Raw genomic sequence first — 23,193 nt, forward strand, 5'->3', positions numbered from 1 at the left:
GTAGAGTATAGACTATATATTGGATCCTACTCCACCACTAAGCTTTTCTTAATATGTGCAAAAATATCCCTATCCGTGTGCTTTCATTATACAATAGAATATTATTTTGTGCATAGTTAGTGGTTGCTTTGGAAGCAATGGTTCTCATTAAGCTTCAAAACTACCTCTAATTAATAATAATTAAGAAGCTCTTTCCGCAGCTCCATTCCCCCACCTATGTCTGGTCAAAGACTCAAGGCCAAAAATAAAAATAAATCACACGTGTGCATGCATGCATACACATTCAACCACAACTCATGTAATTGAACCAATAACATGTTTTAATAAATAATTAATCAAATTTTATTTTCAAACTTCAAAACCGCAGCACCACCATTTGTTGTAAATAATAATAATTATTATTATTATATGTACATATATCCAAAGTAAGATTTCTTGCTAAACCGTCTAATCACAAAATTAAATAATAATTCATTTCATAATAGTTTCAAATACCTATTTGGCTGAAAAATATGATTGTACATGTGAAGTTATAAACTTAAAAATTCTAAGTTCGAAATTGGAAGTCACAAAACAATTTCCTCACTAACCAAAATATGATTATATATAATTGATTTCGATTACAGATTAATAAACACGTCATTAAAGAATTTTAGATGGCAAACCTGTTCAATTTAAATTTTCAGGAAGCAATCAAGTGGGAATTGTACTTTCCAATGTTTCCTTCATTTCGTGGTCAACGATGTGGGAATGTGGCCAACTTTTGCTTCGTTTTGTATGCTTAATAATAAGCATGTTATTAATTTTTGTTTTGAGAAGTAGTAGAATTGTTATATTATAAATTTGCGTATAATATGTGTGATTTACTTCAAATACAATTGATGAAATATTCGAACTTGAGGTTTTCAATAAAGTTGAAGAAAAGAAAAATCTACTATACCAATCTATATCTTCTTTGATTTACACATTTTTAATACACTAATTTACAGAGGAGATGAATCGAACTCGAGTGCAAAGGATTAGATGCACTGACAAAACGAATTACGCTAATCTGCATATGAAAAGAAAAAGAATTATGACTAATATTCCTTAAGATAAAATGCTCCCACAAGTCAGATGAAAAAAGCTCTAGTATAATAAGGAATTCAACTTTCCTCGTGCTTCTTTTGGCAATTGCATTTCGTTTTAATGCTCTCTGTTATTTTCTTCTATTTTTTTCCCCTTCTCTATAAGATATTCTATTCTGCAGTATCATTGATTTATGTTGTTACTTTGTTTCTGTTATCTCAATCAATGTTCTCATCTTGTTGAAGGTGCCAAAAGAATATACAAAGAGGAAAATAGAAAAATAAAAGTGTGGTCCACTGCAAGAGAGCTGTGATTTATCAGGATCAACTTCAGTTGACTATTCAATTGATTTGTAACGAAGATAAGGTAATAAAAATGTTAGATGAATGAAAATGAGGATCGCCATGTCCGACGATTTGGGACAACATAATAGGCAGATTATTAATTAAATTACTTATCGCGAATGTTAACATGTATTTGTCAACATTCTCAAGGACGGAGTTAGGAATTTTCACGGAACTTGGCTATAATATATATATTTTCTTCATTTATTATGTGTAGGTAACTAACTGACTTTGTATAAAGAATAAACCAATTCTTACAAAGGTTTGGCGAAAATATCTTCTCGGAAATTGTAATAATGACGTGTGCTTGTAATTTTTTCAGCAACAAAATAACGTGGAAAACCTTGTTCTATTTTTGTTGTTGTTGGAAAATAAGAAAAAACCCTGTTCTTAGAACAACCAACTATTGTTCTTTTTATTTATATTCTATGAAATTATTTTATAAATAATCCATTGGGTTATGCTTTGTCCAATGACTTGGAAACAGAATGTCCTGCATCGGAGAGGAAAAACTAGTGGGCTCATGACACGTGGGTACGGAAACGACCAAACCACGTGGCTAAGCTTAATGAGCTAGGCATTATGACGTGTACGGTGGGACCACACACAAGGTTTTTCTATTTATTTATTTATTATTTCATCTTCGGGAGCAGGACCACCAAACAGATCGGAGTGGTCAATAGATATATATGTGTGGTGAAGTGGCAAAAGCCAACCCCAACCCCATCTTTGTAAGAAAGTGCATTTCACGCTCATCTTAAATTTAAACCAAATTATAAATAAATAAATTTTATTTTTATTTTATGAAAAATGAAGTAAATCAAAAAAGAGTATATCATTTCAAGACAATGTTATACATTTTGATGTTGGGTTTGACAACATTTTAAAATTTTTAAAAATAATAATATATGTGGGTATCATGTATAAGTTGGGAAAACAATAATTCAAGTTGAATTTGATAGAGCATGTGACTTAAAATGGTGGAAAACATGGTCTCGAAGTTGTTAAGGAATGGATGCGTGATTTTCATGCTTGGCTTGGCAATTCCTATTCAATAATTTTTTGCCTTCGAGCTACTAAAATTATGGATTTGAATGCGGGACTTCATTTTGCAAGAGAGAAAGGCATTTCTAGCCTAGACATTGAGAGGTGATGCACTTTATGATATTTGAGAAACTATACACAAAATAAGAATTTAAGCATGGAAGCACAATTGATTGAAGATGTTAAGTTCATGTTGAGGATGCTTAAAGGAGGTTGTTTTCACAATGGTGGAACTAGAGATATGTTATTGACCAAGGCAGACAAAAGTATGAGAAAAAATAATGTATTTTTTAATTAAAAAGTCATATTGTAAAATCAAGATACAAAGTAATACTTAAAAATACTATAAGGGATGAAGGGTTTCTTACACACATTACCAAGTTGTGATGGAGTTCGAAATTAAGACCACTGATATGCAAGTAAATACACTTCTCTAATGGGTTAGACCCCGCCAACGTTAAAAACTATTTATTGCTTCAACAATTAGCATTTATACTTGTTATTTTGGCCTTCTTTGTCACACAAAATACACAAGTTTAAAAAATTATGATGTTATTGTACTATGATTATTTTGAATGAATTCCATTTCTCATAAGAAAAAGGAATACGTAGTATTTTTTCTATTACTTCATAGTCCATTCATAAATTGTCAAAGAATTTTTAAAATTTGCGTGTGATGTAGGGCTTTATGGTAAATCTATGACAGATGAGATGTGCTTTCAACTTCATGTAGTGAATAAGTAGATAAATTAATTTGGTGACAATGATTATTTAATCTAATTTTGAATTGTACCTTTTGAGTCAGAAGTTGATGTATATATATTTTATATATTTCTTTTTTTAAAGTTAAAAAAAATGATGTTACAAACTCTTTGGCTTCATCTAGCATTTACATTCCAAATTTATTAAAATTTATATGCCATCTTGACCTTTTTTTTTTCTTTTAATCAGAAAAATATAATATTTAGAGGAGAATGCAACTCCTTTTACCATTAGAACATGATGAAACAATTTCTTCTTGAAAATCTGAATAAATTTAATATGAACATTTAATCATGTATTTAAAGTTGTTGAGATCGATGGACTATAGCAACATCAGCGCGTGCCTTCCAGTTTCCAAAAGCCCGCGGAATCCAAATCCTAACAAGAATGCTAGAGAGCGAACAGAAAGGGTCCCACCCCCAGTGGCAACGTGCGTAATAAGAGGCATTTATGAGGGCAAAAGCCAACGACTAAAAAGTCTGAAGACCATAAATTGAAATTGAAAATGGAAAAAGAAAAAGAAAAAAAATCTCTGCCGGGTTTACACGAGCCAATACCATTGCCTGCCACGACGCAGACAGAGAAAAAGACGGCAATGGAGGAAAACCCGAAACGGAGGCCGTCAAAACATAACGAAATCCCATACGCCGTTACGTTACTCCTGAAGTCCGTCGAAGCTTTTCTAAGGCGCCGTCAGACGCATTCGGCGCATTTCAGCAATGTGATGATTACGGGAGGCATTAATTGTTCCGCCGCCGTTATTAGACGGTTCAGATTCAATTTCCCGTGAGCCCTACATACATAGTTAGCTTAATTAACTAGCACTAGCAAAATGAATAGAAAAATAAATTAAAAAAAAAACAAAACATAAATTATATTCGAGTTTTCTTAATTAATCAAGAAATATAAGCTTTTTATATTGGCATTAAAAATATTATTTTATACAAGAAGAGAGATTTAAAATTAAGTGTTTCATTCTAAATTATTGTTTTTTTAAAACCTCAGTGGTTGTTTTTTTTAAAATTTGGAAAAAAATTTCTTCCTTATCATCATGGCATGTTCTATTTCTAAATTGTGGATTTTAGATTGTTAATTCAAGGAAAGGGTTTTTCTTTTTGAAGTTATACTGCATCCCCTATTTCCATACTAATAGTTTCTTTTGTCAAACAATTTAGCATGTTATGTCGCTAAATTATCGATATTTGATCATAAGCGTTAAATGTGTTCATAACATATCAAATATCAAACAAAAGAATACTCAAACATTATAAATACAATTGTAATTGTCATATATAATTAATTTTTTAACATCACGATTGTCATCTTTGTGCTCATTGACATTGTTATAATTATTTTGAGGTTATTTTTTTTTTCTTTATCATTAGGTCAGGATCCCACACTTCTACTGATAATTAATTAAAACATTGGAGTCCCAATATCCACACAAACAGTGGGGGTGGTCCCAATTATTGGTCAAGAAAATTTTAATTTTTTTTGTTAGATGATAAGAATTGTATCGGTTTATGTTTGAATATACAAATTGAAATTATTTTTTGGTATAAAATATTTGTTGTAAGGTCCAAACCTTCATTATGATGATTAGTCACCTACCGTGTACCATCATCTGCAGAGACTGAAACAGGATGTCAGGATTTGAGCTAAGACTCAAAGACCAAGCACTAAATTCATAATGGGAAAGGAAAAATATTAGCAATAGCAAGTACAATTATTTAATTAATTCTTCTAGTTCTTTCCAGTGGGATGACTGTTATAATATTATAGATCCCACTCAATTATAAGAGAAATAGAAAAAAAGGAATTTGGCCTATGATGGATAGATCCCATTCCCACCCAATTGCAAGAGAATTGAGAAAAAAATAAATAAAAATAATTGGGCTTTTAAGAATTTGCAATTATAATATGATTTAAGAGAGAGAGAGAGAAAAAAAAAAGAAGCTTTTTTGGGGATTTGGTAACGTCGATTCAGGTCAAGAAAAACCCAGCAGAATTAGAAAACCACAAAGACTCAGAAAGAGAGAGAGAGAGAGAGCTAAAGCTTCACAATCACAAGGAAACCAAAAGAGAACCTGTTTTGGCTGTGCCGAGAAGACAAAGCAAAAAGCGGGTTTGTAACTGAAACACATTTCAGAGAGAGAGAGAGAGAGAGAGAGAGAGAGGGAGGCCACCAGACTATTAAAAACCACAGTCGTTACAGACCCAAAAGAGAGAAAAAGAGAGAGAAATAAAAATAAATAAAAGAAACTAGTACTAGCACTAGCAATTATGGCTGCTAGCATAACCGTCCTGTCTGCTTAGCCTTTTTGCTCTTCCGGGTCTTCTTGTTCGTAAATGGGGTAGGATATTATGGTATTTACCATAGTGCGTGAAGACTGAAGAGGCTGCTGTTTGAGCTTTTCTTTGCTTTGTTTCAGTTCTCTTGGGTTCTCTGCTCGTGCACGCCACTAACGACGTCGTTGCTGGGTTGGTTTGAGCGTTTGAATGGCACACCTTGAGTGTGACTCCTCGATTTCTCGGGCGGAAACAGGTGGGTTGGTTTGCTTGGTAAGTTGAGCAGAGTTGGATGCATAGGAAAATGAAATGGAAATGTTAAAGATTTTGCCTTTCTATGTGTTTTCTATTTGGGTACTGAGAAAACACGAAAAAACCTTCATTGAAGTCTCCAGTTTGTTTTCTGTGTTGGGTGGTGGCCTAAAAAGTTGTTTTCTGTCTCAGTGGAGGAGGGGAGGATTCTAATATTTCAGCTTGCAGACTATGATAAAGTTTCCATCTTTAATATTTTGAGCTTGTTTTCATTTCTGGGTTTCTTCAGAAACCAGGCACAGGATTAGTTTATACCCTTTATGTTTATTTATCATTTTTCTAATATTTATGGTATACATTTCGTTTGATAGGCTTTGGAGGTGGTGATCTGTACACAGAGCTATGGAAGTTATGTGCAGGACCTCTGGTGGATGTGCCAAGGCCTGGGGAGAGGGTGTTCTACTTCCCTCAGGGTCATTTGGAACAAGTACAATCCTTTCTATCCACTTGTTTTCGTCGTTTCTTAGTGGATCAAAATCTTTTTTTTTTGGTTACATTTGTTTCCTTTTCTGGGTTTCTGATGATTTCTGGTTTTTGCAGTTGGAAGCATCAACAAATCAGGAACTAAATCAGCAAATCCCTCTCTTTAATCTTCCTTTTAAGATCCTTTGTCGTGTGGTTCATATTCATTTACTGGTATTGTGCTTCAGATCGTAGTTTTCCATGTATATCTATGGTTTTGTGCAATTTTTTGTATTTTGTTATCTGGAAAATTGATTTTTGTTGAAATGAGAGTTTCTTTAAACTTACAGGCAGAACAAGAGACAGATGAGGTTTATGCTCAGATCACTTTGCACCCAGAAGCAGATGTGAGAAACATGTTTTTCTTTTTTGTCTTATTTATTGTTTTGTGTCAACTTGCTCTGTTTGATTACTAAGAAGAAGGAGAAAAAAGATATAAAATCAAAATGTACAACCCAAAGCTGTGAATGTTTTGCTTCCAGAAATTAATGTTAAAATCGTTTCAATTCAATTGAGTTATTTTCTTAATAACCAATACTGAAGATTTCATGTTTTTTAGCTCTTTTCCACAGGTTTTGTAGTAACCAAAAGTGTGTGTATAGAATTATAAGTTCCAGCTCTGAAAGAAGTATAATTTTTTCCCCTTTTCTTTCTACTCATCTTCTTTCTGCTGGTACTACAGCAAAGTGAACCTACCAGTCCTGATCCATGCATCCCTGAACCTTCAAAGCCAACAGTTCACAGCTTTTGCAAGATTTTGACCGCTTCCGATACAAGCACCCATGGAGGGTTCTCAGTTCTTCGAAAGCATGCCACTGAGTGCTTACCTCCATTGGTATTTTCTCTCATTTCCATGCATTTCTGTTGTTTTTATGCCAGTGGTTAATCACCGTTTTCTTTTCATATTTTCATATGCACTGCTGTTTCTATTTCATTAGGACATGATCCAAGCAACTCCAACTCAGGAGTTGAACGCCAAAGATCTTCATGGGTATGAGTGGAAATTTAAGCATATATTTAGAGGTATGTGCAGCCAAAAGTTTGCTTTGTATAGAATGTGAATATGGGTTTTTATTTATTGTAAAAACTGCAATTATTCGATTCTGAAGTAAACTAATCAGAAGCACTAATATAGTATTTAGCCATGTTGAATGTTAGGAACTGTTCTGTTTCTGCATATGATTACTGGGCTTATGTTTCACTTTAATTTCAAATGTCAAGGTCAACCCCGGAGGCATTTACTTACAACAGGATGGAGTACATTCGTCACTTCAAAAAGATTGGTTGCTGGTGATGCCTTTGTGTTTTTGAGGTAACTTTTGAAGTTTAAGACCTATTTTATTTTTATAATTAAGGTGAATGCACCCTTCATAGCTTGGCTTTTAGTTAACAAGAACCTATTTGTAGGGGTGATAATGGGGAATTACGGGTTGGGGTTCGGCGTCTAGCTCGTCAACAAAGTCACATGCCTTCATCTGTGATATCAAGCCAGAGCATGCATCTTGGAGTGCTTGCAACTGCTTCTCATGCTCTTATGACACGAACCCTCTTTGTTGTGTACTACAAGCCCAGGTTTGGGGGATGCTTTTATTTTTTTCTGTAATTTAAGGTTTTTCTGTTAGTTGGGAAATCCATTTATTCCAGCACATTTGTTTCTTTTTTTCTTCCAGGACAAGCCAGTTCATTATTGGCTTAAACAAATATCTGGAGGCCATTAACAATAAGTTTTCGGTTGGGATGCGCTTCAAGATGAGATTTGAAGGAGAAGAGTCTCCTGAAAGAAGGTGTCTATAATGGATTTTTGGTCATTAATGTTTTCTTAAATTGAACTCTATTGTAAATTTCTACATAATTTATTTGGCCAGGTTCACAGGCACTATAGTTGGTGTTGGGGATTTATCATCTCAGTGGTCTGAATCTAAATGGCGGTCATTGAAGGTTGAGATGTCATTGAGTTACAGATCAGAATACTATTTTATTTGCTCCCATTTGTGTACTTATTTTTCAATCTTATTCTTACAGATTCAATGGGATGAACATGCTGCAGTTCAAAGGCCAGAGAGGGTTTCCCCTTGGGAGATAGAGCCTTTTGTAGCTTCTGCTCCTATACATCTTGCTCAACCAGTAGTAAAGAGCAAAAGACCTCGACCTGTAGAAATTTCTTCATCTGGTATGAAAATTTACTGCTGTGGATTTTTTATTGATTAATATTCTTGTTGGACTCTTGGGCGGGTCTTAGTGTCTTGACTTCTATGTATCAATTGGAATGTAGAAATTACCACCAATTCACCTGCTTCTGCTTTCTGGTATCATGGCTCAACCCAGACCGTGGAGTTAAACCAATTAGGTGGTGTTCCTGAAGTCCAAAGCTCTGGTAGTCAGGTTGTCTGGCCTCTAAGGCAGAAAGAAAGCAATAGCAGCAGTTACTCTAGCTCGAGGGTCTACTCAGAGGGCATCTGGCCTTCTTCTCCATGCGTGAATGTCTCCTTAAGCCTTTTTCCAGACTCGAAGGAGGGCAACAAAAATGTAACTACGGGTTCTGTTCTCTCTAGCGTTGCTTCCCCAGTTTCATCAAAGGCATCATCAAAGCCAAGTAATACCCCAATACCTGGCCAGGTGGGAAAAGAGAAAAAATCTGACAGTTCAGATTTATGGTTGTTTGGATATAACTTGACAAACAACTCTAAAACTGCCTCTCCCCCAGAGAGTGAGCCAGTGTGTAAAGCAATGTCGTGTGGTGGTAAAGGATCCATTACAGCTGCTGCATTTGAAGTTGATCAGGATCTGGATGTCTCAAAGCTCTCAAAGGAGCAGAAACAAGTAATCTCAGAGGCATCACCAGGAGAGACACAGGGCAAGCAAGGATTGACTCTCTCAACAAGAACTCGTACTAAGGTAAAATGCGGAGTCTTGCTAGTTCTATTGTTTCACACCACTACTTAAAAAAGCAGTTGTTTCTTATGAGCAATTGTTATTGTCTCTTGAGAAGGTGCAAATGCAAGGGGTTGCTGTTGGTCGTGCTGTGGACTTGACTTCATTGAAAGGCTACGATAATCTAATTGATGAGCTAGAGAAAATGTTTGAGATCAAAGGAGAGCTTCGTCCACAGAACAAATGGGCAGTTGTTTTTACCGATGATGAAAATGACATGATGCTTATGGGCGATGATCAGTGGCTGTAAGTAACTTAAGATTTTGTCTATTGCACCATTTCATTTCAATACAAAATGAACTAAGGTTCTGAGAATATTCAACTTCTTACAAATGCAGGGACTTCTGTAAGTTGGTGAAGAAGATATTTATATATTCAAGTGACGAAGTACAGAAGATGAATAGATGTAAGCTTCAGAATTCATCTTTAGATTGTGAAGGGACGGTTAGCGTGGATTCTGAGCATAGATGTGAAACATGATAGTTCAAATTTCCTTCCTTCTTGTTGTGGGTTTATTTTATCTCCCTATTCATCTGGGAGAAGTTAGTTGGTAGTTGTTTTGCTCATATTTTTGGAGCATGTACTAAGCAAGCAGAAGACTAGGTTGGGATTTGGGTTAGCAGACTTTCATGCCAGAAGCAGAGCAGCTACTCTTGATCAGGATTAGAAATGGAATCTGTCAATACTTGGTGTGGTTGTGGTTAAGTTCAGTCGGCCTGTAAAAATACATATATATGTTTGGTATTTGGTTTCAATTTAGTCCTTTTGGTCACAATTGGCAACTTTTGCTTTTTGCTTGTTTCTCTTATTTTTGATAACAATTGGCAACTTTTGCTTTAAGTTGTCTAAAATGTGGAGGCAGGTGTGTTGTTTTCACAAAGATAACGTCTTGGAAAGGAGGTGTGGTGGAGAAAGGGTGAAAAGGAAGTATCAAAAGGTCTAAAATCCATTTGACAACGACAGAAGATATGAGAGCATTATCATTGTCTGTAATGACAAATTCAACTCACCAACTCTTTCATTTATTCATTTTAAAAATCATTTTAAGAAAAAGGGAAAATTTCAATTGAACATGTAGAAGGGCAATCTTCTTCCCAGTCAAATGTAAGAATAAGATACTGAAACAAACAATATGAAATCTATTGCCCATGTTTGAAAAGGCATGTGCTATGCATGAACTTAAAAATATCATACTGGAGGCAAATTTGCACCAGGCTCAGAAATTTTTTGCCTTGATATCATGGGAAAAAGAAACTATGTATTATTATATTATAAACACAAAAAAGGCTCAATTGTTGTTAAAAGATGTGGCTTTCGTGCCTTTTTTCCTAGTGTTTTGCAGACATTTCCGGAGTTGGCTTCTTTTAGGTTTCTTGAAAAATTGCTATCAAACAACTTCAGAATAAAAAGAAGACAGGCAGAGAGCCCTTGCCATGCCCTTTTTTTCTATTTAAATTTTTATAAATAGAACCCTTGCCATGCTCTTTGAATTTTTCTGTGCTCCATTATGTTATTCTCTCATCCGGATATCTGCATGTTATTATCGTGCGGATACCATTGTAAACATGGAAGGAAGCAGGAGGGTAATAGAAAATACATAGCGTCTGCATAATAACGTCCGGACGTCCACAAAAAAGAATTTCTGTATATATGTAGTGTCACACACTGTTAATTTAAATCATTGAAAAAAAAAACATAAATTCTTTTTTAATGCATGACAGAAATTGGCAATTTGTATGATAAGATAAGACGTAAGAAGTAGAAGTCAATTGTTCAATATAGAAGAGCATATTATATACGCTTGATTTTAGGGGAAATGGAGCCGGGAAAGATTGTGTGAAAGCTCTGGTTTGTTTATTTTAAAACAATAATGAAAGACACATTCTCTTGTCTTTCACGTTAAAAGCATATAAAATATTTCACCAAAAATTGTACAAGACAGGACAGTGGAAGAAAATTTGTCCATTGCTTTTGTTCTACGTTTATTTTTAGTTTTACCAGAGGGAGGTGCTATTTGCATTCTCCAAACACCTCTTGCACTCTGGCAAAAGAGCACGAGAGTGCAAATTCTTAATTGGGCTACCTTTACTTAAAACACACGAACTTTTTCAGACCATTTTTCATAGAGCTGTAAATTTTTAATGGTGGAAGTTGGGTAAAAATATACCTGTAAATTCACTCTACCATTCAATGAGTTGGTCTGATTTAGTCCCCTAGGACTCGTTTCGTGTTTAAGATTGGATTGGATTAGATAAATCACTAATCCAAACTTAGACACCACACGAGCGCTTAATCTTAATGTCTCTGTCTTCTAAGCCTGGGTTCTCATAACTCAACGGAAGAAGCCCAGAAAATTTCAGGCTCTTACAGCTTCACCTCATCAGCTACAGAATTTCAGTTTCATGGGTTTTAATAAGCAGCCCTGAACTGATTAATGGGCTTCATTTGGGTTGGGGGTTTTCTGTCGTAAGCATGATTGTTTGCCACCACCACCAAACTCTCTTTCCACTGGGAAAAAAAACGTGTTTTGTTTCTTTACTTTTGTTGCTTTCTACTTTTTCGAGCTGTATGACATAATTACACTTTAATACACTTTAATCATTGGTTTACCTAGTTTATGTACTAGTTGAAATTTGGCAAATGATTATGGATTTAGTAAGTGTCAGCATTTTTGCCAAACAAAACAAACCAAATTATATCAACATCCATTAGGCTCATCTGATTTTTTTTTGAGAACCTTTTCTATTGCGAGGTACGATAACATACTAAATTCACACACACTACATGGATCTGGGAATCAAACCCAGGACTTTACTTGATGGAGTAAATACTCCAAATCACAACACTAGTGAGTGCTTTGCTGCTCATCTGATATCTAGATTCAGGATATATGATAATATGTGTTTCAATTTTCATTCAGCCCTCCTCTTACTTCAACCACAGGGAAAGAAAGAGGTAATTTTTTTGAGGTTAAGGTGTCGCAATGAGGTCTAAACTCTGCAGTCAAAGGAGAGATAAATAAAGCACTTTGATCTTTGTGAGATCACAAATCTGCTTTGAGCAAGGGGTTGTTTGATTATGAAAATGACTTGACGCTTTCTACTTTTCCCCTTGACTTTTGCATCTGGGTGGCATGCCGCAGCTACCACGCTAGCTAGAACACCGTTTAGCCACATAAGTACTCCTAATAACGCATATCATGAGATCATTGTTTGGGCATTTGCTAATTTGTCATTTTCCTCTTGTAGTAATAGGAAAATCTTGCTTTTATTATGATATTACTTCTTGCCGTATGTCATATCAGGCTTAGTAGACTTGTAGTGTGTTCCAAAATCAACTAAATGTTGCCAATAGAATCATGTTAGTATCCATTGTTTCTGAGTCTGCAAGTAATTACGAGTTATTGATGCATTGCGAGGTCATAAGCTTATTTTCATTGCTTGTAGCGCCCAATTTTCTACAATTCATGCAGACTAAATAGAATCATGTTAATATTAATTATCTATGCGCTTGTAAATGATTGCAAGCTGTTGATGCATTATGAGACCATCAGCTCGCATTCGTATGGTTCTTTTCAAGTATTTGGGGTATATAGAAGTAGAGCCAATTTTCAACAATGCAGGCAGGGATTTATTACTTTGATCGTTAATAACATCTATGGTCAATTTGGAGGCAGGTTGTTTAGACTTTCAAAAACCAGCTGGTGTCCTCTTAGTGCCAGCCTCTCTAAATTCAACTCTTTTGCATTAATTTTTTTCTCGTGCTTGAACCTTTTATAGATTTCGATAAAGAAAAAAGAACCTTTATAGATTCTAAGGGACACGCTCATGCACATCTGTTGTTGCCTTGAGAGATTGGGATGGTTTTTAGTGACAATGGAGAATGACTTGTTTTTTGGAAGGGCGTTGATTGACTAACTAAAGTCCAAGAAAGGCTCAGTGTACTACTACTGAAAAGGGTTTTGTTCTCCATCACAGGTTGGCATCCTATGCTTCACAATTGCAGTAAGGTATGCTCATGTGCACCATTGTGCTACCATGTGGGCTTGAGAATTAGTTGAAATATGCCACAAGCCCTCATGTGATTGGCAGAGTAAGACTACCTCAGTGTACAGTGAAGTCAAGTCATTGTCAAAATTTCCCCAGTAACAGAGGAGATAAGATATAAAGCTGCTTTGCTTTTATTACCACATTCTCAAGCCAAGAGAAAAACTTAGTTGCAATGAGAATACCAGAGTTATCATGTGTGTTGTGTCGTAGCGCCATCGGTCGAGATAGTAAAATAATGCTATTTCTATTTCATGAAAATCTTTCTTCGATAGTAATTCTATTTTAAAAGAAAGGAGCAGGTGTAATGGATATTAGTGCACTCCACCAATTACCACATGTTGGGTTTTTTTCCTGTCAAAGTCACAATTATATGAGAGCTTATGCGTTCAGCAAAGCAAACATAGCAAGGCTCCATTAAGACAGATGTGACTCAAAGTGGTGGCTTTTTCCTTTTAAGACTTTCCTTTCTCTTTCCTTTTGTCTCTCATCTCTTTTAGTCACTCAAAAAACTCTTCAACTCTTTTATGAGATTCAATCACCAAAGATCAGCCACAGAGAGATCACTAGAGGCCATGGGATCTGAGGCAGAGGTAGAGGAAGAGACACTACAGCTACCCTTGTTTTCTGTCCCTCAAATTCAGTCACTTGAGCCTTCTGGGAGTTTAACCCCACCACTCTACACCTCAGTTTCAGTTCCATTTCGCTGGGAAGAAGAGCCTGGCAAGCCAAGGCCTTGCACTGCCCTCATCACCCTTCCAAACCCAACTGACTTTTCTCAAAAGTGCTTAGAACTCCCTCCAAGGCTGCTTTTGGAAACCAAACAACCTTCACCCACCACAGTCCTGGAGGGTCCTTATGTGGGCAGGTCAAAGTTTCAGTCTTCTTCATTTAGGATGGGCATGGAGTGTTATGGGGCTTTTAGCCCTGAGAGAGGCCAGCTTGGTGCTGTGGTTCTGAGCAAGAGAGGGCTTAAAGAAAAAGGGTGGTTTGATTCATGGGGGAGGAGGATCTTGAAGGGTAAAAGAGAGGTTGGTGGGGCTAGTTATGTCTTTCCATCATCTGTGGATGGAGAGAGTGATGGCAGCAGTGTGGGAGAGAGCAGCAGCAGTAGGAAGGTGAAGACCACAAGGATTAGAAGAGCTGGGAGCCTTTCTAGTCTCTCTCATGCCAGACCTGATTTCTGGGTAAATATTTCTTTCTTTTATTTCTTTTGTCTAATCATTTGGTTTTAGTTTTAGTTGCCTCACATTCTGGCTTGCACTTTCCTCTACCCGTTATCATATGACATTATAAATGAGAGTTTCACTAAAACACCCAAAATGGGGGCTGAAATTATGCACATTTCAAAACTCATTTATACTAAAAAATATACAATTGTTGATTTTGGGTGTGTTTCTATGTTTAAATAGTGTTTGAGTTTTTTTATAAATACATGTCTAGGATTGGATTTATTTATAAATTTGTAATTATAAATTTGGTGGAGTAGAAATGAACTCTGGTTAGTTATTGAGAAACTGGTCCAAAGCCATTAGAGGTCCCCTAGCTTTTTGCAAAAGGAGGAGGTCCCCTACATCAAAGTGTACCCAACTAAGCAGGTCTCTAAGTACAACAACATAAATTGGGTTGTGTAGGGTAGGCTGGGAAAGGGTATGAGGGTGAGAGAACATGTTATGTTGGCAGGTTGGGGCCAAGGCTTTGTACTTGGGAAAAGTCTTTCTAAGTTTTTAGAATTTCATTTTGGTAATTTTGAAGTTTTTTAATTTTTGTTTTTATGTATTTGATGTAAAATTACTTTGATTTGCAGACAACAATTTACCAGGGCTTGAAGCAGGCAGTTCCATGGAAGAGTAGAAAATTGAAGAAAGATGGGATTGTGATCTAGACTCATCTCTGTGCAACTTAGAGTAGGTCCAAATCAAAATTACCTGTCAACTGTTGCAGTCCAGTAATATTCTATGTGCATTGAAAATGACATTTTCTTTTCTACACAATCTAAGGATTTCATGCTGAAATCCGGAAAAGTGGACGTCGTTATGCGAAATGAAAATGGCTTGTAATTGTGTTTATGTAAAATGTAGACCTTATTTTACTGTTTTGCTTTCTTCTCCATCAGCTGCAACATATCACTAGTAAATTTCTTGGTTGGGATCACACTTTGCATTGTTTATATATAAAATGCAAATGAAATGGGAAGATTTCAGTAAATTTACATTTGTATATTGGGGCAAAAGAATGTTTATACAAGACAAATGAATAAAGGAAAAAAGAATCCGAGCACTACTTTTGCAAGATCCGTTTAGCTATGTGTAAATTTGTATCTAGAAATCCCCTGGTTGCTACCCATTAATACATAGCTACAATTTGCTGCCAGAATTCTAAAGCAGCGATTTCAGCACGAAGCACATTAATAGAAATGCTCACAACAATTGTATACGAACGCGTTATGGTCTTCAACCATGTAGCAGAAGAAATGAATAACAAAAACTTTTGGCAAAAGAAGGAATGCATTAATCAGGCTTCAATTGAAGCTCAGCTACATAAAGTTAAGACAACAACGAAACGATTCATAAGCTTACAACTTAGAAGGATAATATTCAATATGCAGTATCACTTGGTTCTCCATACAAGATTGTCAGGCTTATTTCATTGCTGATGAAAATGGAAATAAAAGAAAAGAGGAGGGGGGATTGTTCGAATTGTGTCGCCTGTATCAATGAATCATATCACCTCTACTTTTTACCTGTCATACCTGCAACAACCTGCAAAAAATGTCCAGTTATTCAGAAAAAGAGTGATAATAAAGAAACATTAAAGTGAAAAGGATCTTGTTAAAATGTTGTAGGGGCATATGAAATATCTGGCCAAAAAAGAGGAGGGTGTGAAATTTATATTAAAATAGACTCGGTTCCTCTCTGGCTGCTAACACAGATCAAAGTGAATAATATTTAGCTGATTTTTAGCAAGCACCATCCATCACATGACCAAGCCCTATTTTCCTATTCTTTAGAACTTAGATGCTAATGGCTGTATAAGAGAACATAACCAAATCATGCATGGGATGGAGCAAGTTGATAGGATCAAGTTGTACTATGTCCCTCTTTTCCTATCCTTTTCAACTTAGATGCTCATGGATGTGTAAGAGCACATAACCTAACCAAGTCGACCTATTTTAAGAGATGGGGAGCAGGGTGAAAAGGTCCATTGCATTCCATGTAGACCACCAATCTAACTATAAGATGAAGTACAGCCAGGACAATACCAACATAATAATAAGGCGTACTTATTGGAAACAAGGTTCCTTGAAGAAGCTCAGTATCAGTACTGATATGCTCTATGTTGGAACCAATGACAACAATAAGGCTTTATTTATTAATTCTACATCTTTTGAGTACTAATTAAATTCAAGTTAAATTTAGGTTCTAATCCCGCAAGGAAGGAACATGAACATATTCACTATGAACATCATAATATCCAAGTACTCCAATGGGGTAAAATGCATAATTAGGTGAACTATGAATGAAAGATTTAAAACATGCATCATTCAACACTCACATCGCTTAAAGCAGGCTGAGGGACTTGCTTAGAAGCTTCAAAGGAGTCTAGAATTGGCCTTACGACAGCTGGAAGGAAGAGACCTGAAATTTCATCCACAATAACCAATCAGTCACAGTTAGCCATAACCCCAACAGGGATGCCCTTCAATCCTTAATAGATACTGATACTTCTTAAAATGTTTGATCTATTAAACTGAATATATCAGGAACCAAAATTGACCTCTGTGTCAAAGAGCAAATTGAAAATAGTTTCACAATTGATCACTTCCTCGTTCATAGAGATAATTTCGTAATTGGAAAATGCAATTCTAATCCATTAAAGAAGGTTTCTTAGGCTGAGAACGTATATATATATATATATATATATATATATATATATATATATATATATATATATATATCAAAGTTCAACTTGGATATCAAAATGAGTATAGAGCTCAAATATCTGGTTTCAGGCAATGTTTTTCCAGCCATGGAAGCATATTTTTACTCTCCTAGGTGAAGTTATTGAATAAAAAGCACCGAAACCAAGTCCTATATTTCTCTTCGCAGATAAATAAATACTGATACAAACAGCTCCAAAACATGGAATTCAGTAAGTGTAATCCAAAAATGTGATTCATAAGAGAGGAATTAGATAACTAAATCTTCGAAAATTCAGCCAAAATATTCAAACTTTGCCTTAAACCGTGTATTTAATTCCTTATTTAAAAATGAAACAACTTCATAGGGCAAAAAACCAAGACTCACATCACATTCCTTACACACACACACACACACACACACATACATGCACAAAATTACACCTTCACAACTAAACCACTCAAAAGAAAAGAGATTGGCAAATATCCAATCTGAGAACAAAAGCCCCGAATTCTGTAAGCTTTGCACATGAAACAAAAACCCAGTTGATAAAAAATTGCACTAGTGCCTCAATTTTGGCATTCAAATCCCATCCATTTGATCCATTTGATCCCAAATCAAATAGGGTTTTTGCGAGAGCTCAGAGAGAGGGAGAGAGTACCAAAGCCAGCGATGAGGCAAGAAGCTGCGACCACAGGCTCTTGTGCTACGAACATCCTCAGCTTCTCCATCACTGCCATCTCTCTTAAATGCGTGCCTGTGTATTTGTGTGAGTGACTCTTCTTCTTTGTCTCTGTACCTCTCAGCTAGAACCTAGAGAGCTGAAAATGGAAGCGAAAACGGATCTGCTTGGCAAAATGATTCGGATCTTAACGGGTCGGATTCAGCAATTAATATTTGGGCTCAAGCATGAACTTGCTAACTTCACTTAAGTTCTAACCATGGCCCGGGCTGAAACTTGGTTATGGGCTTAGGTGGAATGATAATTTGGGCCCAAAGCATTAAACTGTACTTTTTTCCTTTTTTTTTATATAAAGAAATAAATTTATAGACAGATACCACAACATCGCATCTCATGTCTAGTAAAAGTGGCAAATCTTAATCTTGCCTTCCACGGGTATTATAACACATACGCTTCATATTGCAATACTTTATATAAAGAAATAAATTTATAGACAGATACCACAACATCGCATCTCATGTCTAGTAAAAGTGGCAAATCTTAATCTTGCCTTCCACGGGTATTATAACACATACGCTTCATATTGCAATACTATATAATAAGAGCATTTACACTTGCATATTAGGTCATATATTCAATTCCCCCCATCCCAATATCGTTTTGACAAAATATAAAATCAAGGTGAAAGTGGAAAATTTTAATCTCGTCTTCCAATGATATTGTAAACATTTAAGCAGATTACACCGCGTGGCTATATTCTAGTATCATACTATGCTACATTGATCTTACGGTGCCGGTCGAATTCAAAAGCTCTACCCTTTACTTGTACCACCAATCCAAAGTCAATAATGTTACAAGGGACCGGTAGATACTATATAAGTCCCCATAAATCATACCGTCAAACTCAAAAACACGAGTTTTGAACCCCAAACATAGTCTGCAGGGTGAGGGAAAAAGGAAACAAGAAGCAAGACTTGTTATATACACAAAGTGGAAGAATAACCAGACAATATACACACAATCTCATCCGTCATCACATGTATACAAATACATAGGGGTATATTCACAAAAGAAATTAAGAAAATCTAATGGAATACACAGAGAAATAAATTAACCCAAAACACATTTCCTTTTAAACAATCATTACAAGACCCGTGAAATGGTTAGAACTCAGAACTCAGAACTACTAGACAGTCTATAAATGGGGTAACATCCACCCCACAGTCCATCCCAGGAGCAAGCCAGCACCAACAAGACTGAATCCTAATGCAAAAGCAACAGCATACTTGGTAATGTCGTGCCTGGGTTCTGCCCGCCTGCCTCTTTTACTCTTGGGACCCTTACGCCAGTTCCTCCGCGGTTTCCTACCTTTGAATGGCATCCATGGAAGGACCACTGGGACAACAGCGGAGCCTGGCTGGTCATTGTTCTTAATCTGGATGCAAAGGGTTTCCAGCTGCAGCAATTGGAACCACTGCTTATAGGCAAAGAGTTGAGTGGCTTGTCTGAAGAAGAGCTTAAAAATGTGCTCCTTCTCAGCATAAGCTTGCTTTGCTGCCTTCTCGGCTTCCCTTGCACGTGTTTGAGAATGGCAGAGCGCTTCCATAAGCTGAGCTTTGGTAGGTTCTCCCTCAGAAAGTTGTTGTATCTCTGTGACATCCCTGCGAAATTTAAGATTTGAGTATCATGTGTGTTATGTTGCATACATATGAACGTAAAAAATGAACTCGACTAACTCAAATTTGACAAGATCATAAGATTTGGATATCAAAACGGTCATATAATTTTCATCTATGGAATAATTTCATCAGTTTCTTTTAACTAAATACCTTTTGGGAAATCAACTTATCTATTTCAGGATATAAAAAAGATGAAACAATTCAAGAAAATAACCATGGGCCCTGAAACATCCACTGAAAATATGTAAAAACTACCTGAATGATTTGTCAGAGTGCCCTTCTTCAGCTGCATTTCCCTTTCTTTCATGTGTTATTGCAGGATCAGAATAGCACTGTGCATGACTGGTCAAATCGGAAAGACCACCAGTTTGGGCTTTCCCATCTAAAGATGTCCCCAATATTACATTGTGGTCAGAACATCCAATATCAGCATACGGATGTCTATTATGATACATTTTCTGAGGTGGGGGAAGATCACAGTTCTCAATATGGTTAAGCGACTTCTGCGCAACCAAGGAGGCCAATTCATCTCTATCAGTCGTCCGCCACCATGGTTCAGCCCTCCCCCCTCCAATCCAAGGATAGTCACAACAAAATTCCTCGGGTTGTTTGGAAAAGGGGTAATCAATGGTATCCAAGCCCATAATTTCATATTTTTCTCTTATATCCTTGTACTGAACAAGTTCCTTCATGTCCTTACCATATTGGGCATTTACATCTTGCTTTTGGACTTTGCTGTTCTTGCGACCATCAGCATCAGTACATTCTCCTTTCTGTTGGCGGACCTCGCTAGTTTTAGGTGTTGATTTTACAAACCCAGCTCTCAGTGTTTCCATGTCGGCCTCCAACGCATTTAACTGTTCATATGTAAAATCCTTTTGGTACCCATAGCTAGGTTGCATTTGCAGCCACCATCTTGCATCGAGGGGTAGACTGGAATAAGAAGGATTCCTGTTAAGAGGCATGAAACCAGCAGCAGGATGATCTGGCCCTTCTGCTGCAGTTGCAGGCCCTGCATCAACCTGCTTAGTTGTTGAAGATGAGGACTGGCAGCAAGCTAATTTGGGAGCTCTTTTGGCATCTTCTTGAACAAAACAACGATTAGCTGCTCTCTGCCACACGGCCCTTGCTTCTGCTGCTGCCATCAACTTCCTATACTTTTGCACATTTTACTCTGTAATATGAGAATATGCTACATATTGTTTGCAAAAGAAGAAAAATATTAGAATTTAATCCAACAGAAAGGATCCTACTCTTTTAACACCCAAAACCCATTAAGGAAGGAAACAAGAGAAGAAACAAAACAATTATTCTGCAGAAGAAACCAAGATAGGTTTCAAATCAAGATTATGCAGGTTTAGCAAGCTAAAAAGAACAATTTACAGATATGACCTTCCTTAGATTCTTTGGACGGTGTTTATCATTATTTCAACATATTTGATAAATTCACCATTCACTTGGTTTGAATGATAAAATTATCACCTGTTCTGAGAGACAGTTCTCAGAGCTATTAAAGGTCCATGGTGCCAGTCGAAGTTATGTACTAGGAAGCTGGAATATGTCTAAAATCTCTTTATCAGCCTCAACCACAGTTATAACTTGATCTATCTATCCATGCATCATTTACTTAATCACATATTACTAAGTGAAAATTACCCTCAAGCAAAATTCTTTGCTCTTATTTCAATTAATCCACAGAATATCATAACTTACACACCAGAGCTAGCTCTTCATTACCTCAACAGATAAAAGTTGCTCCTGAGATTATAAAGCTGTTGCTATGCTTTATTACCATGATGAAGCTGGTTTTTTCCACAATGGTCAAACCAGCCACTTTGACCAGTGCCAAATTCTTGTATAATAATAACGAGGATCTTCATTCAAATCTCAAATCTCCTTACGACCATACAGAAATATGATTAGGTGCAAATTCCTAACTTCCAACTTCACAGCCTAATTCCCTTTATATCTGCATGCTTGACTTTCGAAAGCACAATAAATGTGATTTAAGAAATCCAATCACCATCATTTTTTCTCTACTAACACTGGCAGTAAACCAGTCACTTGCTAAGTGAATGAGGAATCATACTCCATACCACTCAAAACAAATATCAAACAGAACTTCAAATGAATCAAAAGAAGAACAACAAAAACCAATGGTATTACATTAGCAATTGTACGAAGATTTGAAAACACAAAGCATTAGAAGGTTTTAAAAAAGACTGATTGAAGGTAAAGAAGCTGAGAACCATTACCTCCACTGGAGGTTAAGGCTTGACCATTGAAGGTATGCCAGAGAAGTAATTTAAGAATAGACACTATGCAAATGCTAAACAAACTAATTGGCCCCTGAGCCATATATGAGTTACCAAAGACCAACCCTTTAAACATAAAGAAACTGAATGTTCTTTCAATTGTCACCAAAGACCAACCTTCTTTCTATAAGATACACCCCAATGCAAATGCTAAAGGGTTGCCACCAAATAATACTTGCTATAATCCGACCGAATTTAAGCACCAAATCCCATTAACTAATAAAAAATTCAAAGGAAGAAAAGTCAATAACAAATCAAAGCCTCATATTCACTAACAATGAAAGCTGTCAAATAAGACTTAGCTGACTAATATACTCTTCAGATATGTGTCTAAACAGAAATCAAAATGATATTTTCACCATTATCAGACAAACCCAGTTGAGCAAACATGAAGGAAAACACAACCAATTCCAAAACATAACTAAAAAACCACCTAAAAATACAAGCACCCCAGCAATTCAATTGCCCAAAAAGAACTAAGAAAACAGAGAAACAAACAGACCTGCACTGAATGAAGTGGGAGAATATGGGAAAGTGGGGTCCTTGTTAGATCTGATTCATTGAATTGAAAAAGCTTTAGCATATACAGAAGGAACCGTTGTGGTTCTAAGATGCAAGGTAGACAAAGAATCTAAAACCAAGCAAGAAGAATATGACCCATGTCAGAGAAGGCCACGAGGGAGGGGAGGAGTGCTTTTGTTTTTCAGTTATCATTTCATACTTCTACGTTGTCGGTTTGCAGTACAGCCACGCTTGCCCTCCAATTCAGCAACTATCAAAAAGCTTCAAGCTTACAACAGCACGACACCGTTTTGCTGACACCAGCATTTTCCAATATCACATGGGGCCCCATGTTTCATAATTTGGGTTTGAATACTAGCATGTAAGTTGCTAGTAGCTTGGATCCGCTGGTGGGTTAGTGACACGTGGCACTGATGGGAGATCCAAGGGCGGTGATGGACCCAGCATGTACCATAGGATAGGATTGGACACTTATCCTTTTTTATTTTATTTATATTTATATTTTAACGATATTAAAATAAAAGATATTCAAACGCACAATCTCGAATGCAAGAATACTTATTATTAATCACTTAAATTACAGATTTCTTGTATGATTATTTTAGCATTTTTAGAGGGAACAGTGTTAAGGGCAAGTAAGTAAGGAGGTGGAGGGGTAAATCGATCGACCAACCAACCATTTCGGCTTCTCCTATGAAACAGATAAATATGAACGAAAATTGGCATCTACAGTGGACCCCATGAATGAAAGACTACATATTGGAGCATATGAGGTGGACCCCATGTTTGTGAAGGCCAAGATTTTAACTTGAATTAG

The 23,193-nt window shown here is 36.3% G+C and overlaps 4 protein-coding genes across 5 annotated transcripts; 2 read left to right on the top strand and 2 right to left on the bottom strand.

Moving 5' to 3' along the window:
• The first annotated feature begins 5,429 nt into the window (after positions 1–5,429).
• On the top strand, positions 5,430–9,987 carry LOC103332191 (auxin response factor 18-like). Its single transcript, XM_089051877.1, has 15 exons — positions 5,430–5,572; positions 5,651–5,763; positions 6,131–6,246; positions 6,360–6,455; positions 6,572–6,628; positions 6,964–7,116; positions 7,220–7,304; positions 7,503–7,593; positions 7,689–7,853; positions 7,952–8,065; positions 8,147–8,219; positions 8,304–8,451; positions 8,554–9,176; positions 9,271–9,458; positions 9,551–9,987. Exons 2-15 carry the CDS (start codon positions 5,718–5,720, stop codon positions 9,690–9,692), a joined length of 2,097 nt encoding a protein of 698 aa, XP_088908003.1. The 5' UTR covers positions 5,430–5,572; positions 5,651–5,717; the 3' UTR covers positions 9,693–9,987.
• Positions 9,988–13,451: 3,464 nt separating this feature from the next.
• LOC103332190 (uncharacterized protein At4g00950) lies at positions 13,452–15,350 on the top strand. Its single transcript, XM_008234904.2, has 2 exons — positions 13,452–14,445; positions 15,066–15,350. The coding sequence occupies exons 1-2, from the start codon at positions 13,786–13,788 to the stop codon at positions 15,141–15,143; spliced, it is 738 nt and encodes a 245-aa protein (XP_008233126.2). The 5' UTR covers positions 13,452–13,785; the 3' UTR covers positions 15,144–15,350.
• A 396-nt stretch (positions 15,351–15,746) lies between these two features.
• Positions 15,747–18,004, bottom strand: LOC103332189 (fiber). Its single transcript, XM_008234903.2, has 3 exons — positions 17,840–18,004; positions 16,814–16,896; positions 15,747–16,020 (listed from the first exon to the last, which is right to left on the bottom strand). The coding sequence occupies exons 1-3, from the start codon at positions 17,916–17,918 to the stop codon at positions 15,991–15,993; spliced, it is 192 nt and encodes a 63-aa protein (XP_008233125.1). The 5' UTR covers positions 17,919–18,004; the 3' UTR covers positions 15,747–15,990.
• Positions 18,005–18,805: 801 nt separating this feature from the next.
• LOC103332188 (uncharacterized) lies at positions 18,806–22,597 on the bottom strand. Of its 2 annotated transcripts, none has more exons than XM_089051769.1 (3): positions 22,357–22,597; positions 19,795–20,691; positions 18,806–19,521 (listed from the first exon to the last, which is right to left on the bottom strand). In XM_089051769.1, exons 2-3 carry the CDS (start codon positions 20,682–20,684, stop codon positions 19,056–19,058), a joined length of 1,356 nt encoding a protein of 451 aa, XP_088907895.1. In that variant the 5' UTR covers positions 20,685–20,691; positions 22,357–22,597; the 3' UTR covers positions 18,806–19,055. The 2 variants fall into 2 exon arrangements, with proteins under 2 accessions (XP_088907895.1, XP_008233124.2); XM_008234902.2 differs by having other exon boundaries at positions 19,795–20,731.
• Between the last annotated feature and the right edge of the window lie 596 nt (positions 22,598–23,193).

This window comes from Prunus mume, linkage group LG5 (genome assembly GCF_029339155.1).
Source record: "Prunus mume cultivar Tortuosa linkage group LG5, ASM2933915v1, whole genome shotgun sequence".
NCBI classification, from domain to species: Eukaryota; Viridiplantae; Streptophyta; class Magnoliopsida; order Rosales; family Rosaceae; genus Prunus; species Prunus mume.

What these genes read in the sequence shown, in the direction of transcription:
- LOC103332190 (XM_008234904.2), top strand. Translation starts at nt 13,786, where the DNA reads ATGAGATTCAATCACCAAAGATCAGCCACAGAGAGATCACTAGAGGCC. An exon ending in ATGCCAGACCTGATTTCTGG is followed by an intron (nt 14,446 to 15,065) that starts GTAAATATTTCT and finishes TTTGATTTGCAG; the next exon opens with ACAACAATTTACCAGGGCTT.
- LOC103332189 (XM_008234903.2), bottom strand. Translation starts at nt 17,918, where the DNA reads ATGGCAGTGATGGAGAAGCTGAGGATGTTCGTAGCACAAGAGCCTGTG. An exon ending in TTGCCTCATCGCTGGCTTTG is followed by an intron (nt 16,897 to 17,839) that starts GTACTCTCTCCC and finishes ATGAAATTTCAG; the next exon opens with GTCTCTTCCTTCCAGCTGTC. An exon ending in CTCAGCCTGCTTTAAGCGAT is followed by an intron (nt 16,021 to 16,813) that starts GTGAGTGTTGAA and finishes CATTTTTTGCAG; the next exon opens with GTTGTTGCAGGTATGACAGG.
- LOC103332191 (XM_089051877.1), top strand. Translation starts at nt 5,718, where the DNA reads ATGGCACACCTTGAGTGTGACTCCTCGATTTCTCGGGCGGAAACAG. An exon ending in CTGAGTGCTTACCTCCATTG is followed by an intron (nt 7,117 to 7,219) that starts GTATTTTCTCTC and finishes CTATTTCATTAG; the next exon opens with GACATGATCCAAGCAACTCC. An exon ending in CTAAATGGCGGTCATTGAAG is followed by an intron (nt 8,220 to 8,303) that starts GTTGAGATGTCA and finishes TTATTCTTACAG; the next exon opens with ATTCAATGGGATGAACATGC.
- LOC103332188 (XM_089051769.1), bottom strand. Translation starts at nt 20,684, where the DNA reads ATGGCAGCAGCAGAAGCAAGGGCCGTGTGGCAGAGAGCAGCTAATCGT. An exon ending in CACTCTGACAAATCATTCAG is followed by an intron (nt 19,522 to 19,794) that starts GTAGTTTTTACA and finishes TAAATTTCGCAG; the next exon opens with GGATGTCACAGAGATACAAC.